General features: G+C 37.3%; 2 protein-coding genes across 2 annotated transcripts in view; one reads left to right on the forward strand and one right to left on the reverse strand.

Moving 5' to 3' along the window:
* Positions 1–3,915, forward strand: part of MED12L (mediator complex subunit 12-like) — a 353,697-nt gene that overhangs the window by 128,084 nt on the left and 221,698 nt on the right. The gene's annotated exons all lie outside the window — the stretch shown is intronic.
* P2RY14 (purinergic receptor P2Y, G-protein coupled, 14) lies at positions 10–1,773 on the reverse strand. The gene has a single exon (XM_011958964.1). The coding sequence runs from the start codon at positions 1,745–1,747 to the stop codon at positions 731–733; it is 1,017 nt and encodes a 338-aa protein (XP_011814354.1). The 5' UTR covers positions 1,748–1,773; the 3' UTR covers positions 10–730.

Below are 3,915 nucleotides of genomic sequence, written 5' to 3' on the forward strand. Positions count from 1 at the left end.
AAAAAAAAAAAAAAAAATTTAACGCCAGAACCCCAGGCTTATTAAATGGCAGAAGTCTTTGTAGAAAACATATTTAGCAGGTATCTAGTATCCTCAAAGTGCTATCAGAAAAAAAAATTTTCTTGCTAAGTATACAATTAATATTCCTTTTCCTTTGCAGTGCCATGAAATAAATCAATGAGGGGTTTCTTAAGTGATTTTCTGGGTGTCTGCTTATCCTGCTTCTTCAAATCAGGAAAAAAAGTTGACTTTTTATTGCAAACAGCCCTCTAGCCCTTCATCAAACTGTACCTGCTTTCAAGTTAGTCTTTAAGGACAGTGTTGAAAACAATTACATACTAGATTCTGGTGTTTAGAGAAAGAAGATGCCTGAGTGAGTTTTCTTTGATTATATCCTGTTTTATTTACTATTTAAATTTCTACATTAACTGACCAGACTAGTGGTTATAAACTTAAACTTATTTTAATATAATAGAATTGAATAATTTTATGTATTAATTTTTTATTAATAGAGAATAGAAAGGTCAGTATTAGAGAAATTACTGATGAGTGTGTTTTCTTTGATGTTACAAAAAAGCATGGAAACTTATATTTGAATTTTATTGACCTAAATTGGATGGCAGTGCTAGAGATAATACTTATGATGAGGGCACATATCTTATTCATTTATCTTATGTAATTGAAGATGACAACATGCACACGTGGTCTTTATTTGGAAGAGGGTAGGAACTCACAAAGTATCTATGCTTTCAAGTGTTGTATTTCCTCTTTTGGTTTTGGAAATATCTAGGTCATTCTGAGCTTTTAATGGGATGTGCAATTTCTTACATAAGATTTCCCTAAATGGCTGGCATAGAAAGAAATAAATAATAGGGTCCAGGCATACATTTGCAGCAGATAGTAGCAGAGTGAATTCTTTCATATACCGCAAGATTTCTTTTGACTGGCAGCTGTAATGAGCTTCGGTCTGACTCTTTGTGTAGGGGATTCTGGCAATATGGTAAGGTACAAAACAGACAAAAAACACGAACACGATGCTGAATATGTTGCGGCTAGATTTCTTTTTGACTGAAGTGGAATTCCGACTTGACTTAAGGTGGGACTTAAAGATTTTCTTTGTGATAGCAGTATAGAAGACGATTAACAAAAGAAACACAATCCAGAAGATGCCCACGAAGATGTAGTTTGATGCTGTGTGCCACTTCCGTCCCAGTTCACTTTTCAGTTCTATACATTTTATATTTGTAACCTCCCTAACACTCTGGTTGGTCAGAATAATATTTGGAACAGCAAGGAGGAGCATGAGCATCCATACTATCACTGACAGGAGTTTGCTGTAACTCACTGACTGGATGAAAGAAGTCCAAAGAGGCTTTACAATTTTATAGTATCTGTCAAAGCTGATGAGCCCAAAGAACACAATGCTGACGTACATGTTGACGTAGAAGAGCACGGCAGAGACCCTGCACACAAACACATTCAGCTGCCAGGGGCCAAGGCCTGAGTCACTAAGGATCTTGAAAGGAAAAGTCAGACTCATCACAAAGTCAGCAATAACAATGTTCTTGAGGTAGATGATGAAACTCTTGGAGCTGGGCACGTAAAAGAATATCCATCCTGACACTCCATTGAGTAGGATTCCCGCAATGAAGACCACACAGTACAGCGCGGGAATGATCTGCTGAGTGATCAGGAGGTTCTTAGAGCAGGATTCATCTGGAGGCTGTGTGGAGGTTGAATTGATCATCTTGTAACTTCTGAAGGCAGAGGCCTGAAAAGAGGTGTGAACTAGTCACTCACAGGGCACTTATGGCCTCCAAGACATTTGCTGAGTAGTAAGGCAAAGGGCAATGAATATAGTCAAACCTACCAAATTTTTGAAGCCGCCTTTTTACTCTGTGTAAGTTAGACACTCATCCGTCCCTCCCTCCCTCCCTCTGTTCTTCCTTTTCTTTCTTTTGGTCTTCCTTTTCTCCTTTCCCTCCCTCTTTTCCCCTTTACCCACTCCCCGCTCCCCCTTTTCTTCCTTCTCCCCTCTCCCCCTCCCTTTCCCCCCTCTTCCTTTTTCCTTTTTTTTTGGGCACTGAAAAGGGAAGAATGGAGTAGCTAGGTGGCAGTAAAGAGAAACTGTAGCAGCAGGGCAGTTTGAGAACTTCTAGGTAATAACGGAGACAGCATGTCCCTAAAATAATAATGGTTCCCTATAAAACTCCAGAGTTCTAGGAAATACTCACTTAGGTATAATCTTGAAGGGTAATAACTGTAAAAGCAGAATTAATGTTTTATTTTATTCAGAATTCCATGTGTAATGTATTTTTTTAAAACCTATGTTGGAATTGTGATTGTTTTTTCCTAAAAGAGAAATTTTTATGGATTCATAAAAATCATTATAAATGTTTACATATTAAGATCTATTCAGACAGACCTTACTTTTAGAAAAGTGTATTCTACATATATGTTGGACATGAGACAGTGTCTAACAAGCATATACATTCAAATGTTAACTGGTATTTTTGGTGTGGGATTATGGGTACCTTTTCAATATTGAGCTTTTTTGTTTTTCCCATTGAAAAACTGATCTGCATTATTTTTACAAATTAGAATACAAATACAAATGATAAAAAGTGCTTTAAACATTCTGAGAAATGCTTCCCAAAGTACATTCTACATCTGTACTGTTCAGTATGGTAGCCACTAGCCATGTGTGGGTGTTGAGCACTTGAAATATGGCCTGTCCAGATTGAGATGTTCTGTAAGTATAAAATGCACTCTAGACTTTGCAGACCTGGAGTGAAAAAATGTAAAATATCTCAATATTTTTAATATTGATCCCATGTTGAAGTAATATTTACAAATGCTCTATTAAATAAAGTATATTTTTAATCTCAAATTTCACTTAATTTTACTTTTTAAGACTCTGGCTACTAGAAAATTTTAAATTACATATGTGGTTCACATTATGGTTTTGTTGCACAGTGCTGTGCTAGGTGTTATCCAGAACTTCTATTGTTTAGGAATCCTGTATATTCTTCACTGATGTCGGAAGTGTTGATTTAGGGCAGAGGGAAGGTTGAATTAAATTCAAAAGGTTATTTGATACATCGGAAACAAACGTTTACTTCCCATCTTATATGTGAGTAATGCCAATTATTTGCCTCCTGAAACGGAGTGAATGCACACAGCTTACCTGGGCCCTTTCCCCAAACACTGCTTAAAACCCTTTAGTAGTCTGTCCTTGCCTTCAGGAGAATGTCCTAAGTCTGTAATGTTGAAGTCCTTTCTTGTTCTGCCTCCTGCTTCCTCCATCCCCAGCACTGAGTTCCTGCTGTCCTGGGCTCTTCCGCTGCTTTTTAGGTTCGGTGATTTCTCTCTGTCTGAACCTTTGCACAGACTTTCATTTGTGTCAAAACTGTTCCCATACCTTCTTGATGGGCTAACTTCTCTTCATCCTCAAGGCCTCAGCTTAGCTATCGCTTTCCTTAGGAAACCTCAACTTTCTGAGCCTGGTTTGGGGTAGATTGAGTGTGTGCTTATCATCCTGTATCTTTCTCCTGTTAACACTCCTCTCCAGCTGTTTGTCTCTTCCACTACTACAAGCTCCTTCAGAGGAGAAAGATCATGTCATTTTTTTACTCTTGTATTCTTTGCATAATATTTAGGACATTAGATAGTTAAAATATTTGTGAAATAAATGAATATGCACTCTGGAAATACAAGGCATGAATCCCTTGCTCTTAAGAGTTATTCAGGAATCAAGGGAAAGAAAGATTGTGGGAACAGTGGGTACCTTGATGTCAGAGAATGCATCTTTTTCATCTATATTTGTGGTGCCAGCACAGTGCATATCAGTGAAGGACAAGTTAGGTCAATAAATTTAAGCATGACAAAGGGATATTTTGATTTTTTTTTTTTTTT

This window comes from Colobus angolensis, unplaced genomic scaffold (assembly GCF_000951035.1).
Source record: "Colobus angolensis palliatus isolate OR3802 unplaced genomic scaffold, Cang.pa_1.0 Scaffold48, whole genome shotgun sequence".
Classification (NCBI taxonomy): Eukaryota; Metazoa; Chordata; class Mammalia; order Primates; family Cercopithecidae; genus Colobus; species Colobus angolensis.